Here is a 1,020-nt window from a genome sequence, read left to right as displayed (position 1 = left end):
CCCGCACCCCTCGCCAGTCCCCCCGCCCGCAGTTCTGCCCCATTATTTCATCACATGACCGCTAAAGGGTTAAGGATAATACCTACCAAATCTGCTGTGGTCTTGCCTGGTTCCCTGGATAGTACCATTGGGGAAGATTTCTAAATGAAATCCAGTCCTGCAGTATAGCTGCCTCCGCCTGAGGATCCCCTTTAAATGGTCCAAGTCCGTGACCGCAGGCCCCCTGGGTAGCCCACCTGCCTCAGACTGACCCAGGTGGTCACTTAACAAAACCGGACTATCCACCGGCAAAACGGGCACATTCCCAAAGGGTACTGCATCCTGCACACCGAAATAGTTCCCAACTTCACCTAAGGGAGCCATCAGAAGATTCTGCTTTTAGAGAATAAGGATAAACAATAATGATGGTGCCAAACCCAGGAGATATAAGATTAGGTATATTCCACTCCTCTCCCCTCCCTAGCGCAGTTACAGAGAAAATGTTCTTTCTTCAATCCATTAAATGCATAAATAAAAGTAATATTCTGTTTTGACTGGTACAGGTTCAAGGTCAAACCAGTTAGTCTAAGAAACCACCGCTTTATACTCACACACTGACATATTTATAAACATATAGATGTGTATATCTATATAAATGCATATATCCCCAGCTCTTAGCAAGCAATACGGTCTTCAGCCCATCCAACTGTAATCAAGAAAAAAATCCGTAGTTTCTCCATTTGGTTTAAGATAAGAATGACCATAGCAACTTAAATACCTAGGCGTTATAGGGATTTTTTTTTTTTTTTAAGATGCACAGGCTACGTCAGGATTTATGGATTCTGACTCCAGAAAGGCATGCGCTGTTTTTACTCTATAACAGACTGCATACATCAGCATGAATCCTGCAAAGGGGGAGGGGGGAAATCTCACGTTGTTGGCTGAGATAAATCCAAAAAATTAAAAAAAGAAAAAAAGAGGAAAAAAGAAAAAAAGGTAAAAAAAAAAACAACTTTTGACGTCCAAATCTATTATCCAGAA

The 1,020-nt window shown here is 42.1% G+C and overlaps 1 protein-coding gene across 1 annotated transcript; it reads right to left on the bottom strand.

Moving 5' to 3' along the window:
* Positions 1-86: 86 nt before the first annotated feature.
* LOC104512692 (fibroblast growth factor 9) lies at positions 87-911 on the bottom strand (the record flags this gene model as incomplete). The annotated part of the gene is made up of 1 exon (XM_010155766.1): positions 87-911. A coding segment is annotated over exon 1 (277 nt), but the record flags the coding sequence as incomplete, so codon positions are not given.
* Positions 912-1,020: the final 109 nt, after the last annotated feature.

Source organism: Eurypyga helias, unplaced genomic scaffold (genome assembly GCF_000690775.1).
Source record: "Eurypyga helias isolate BGI_N326 unplaced genomic scaffold, ASM69077v1 scaffold19257, whole genome shotgun sequence".
NCBI lineage: Eukaryota > Metazoa > Chordata > Aves > Eurypygiformes > Eurypygidae > Eurypyga > Eurypyga helias.
Note: the sequence above shows the minus strand (reverse complement) of the source record. Positions and strands in the feature narration are given on the sequence as shown.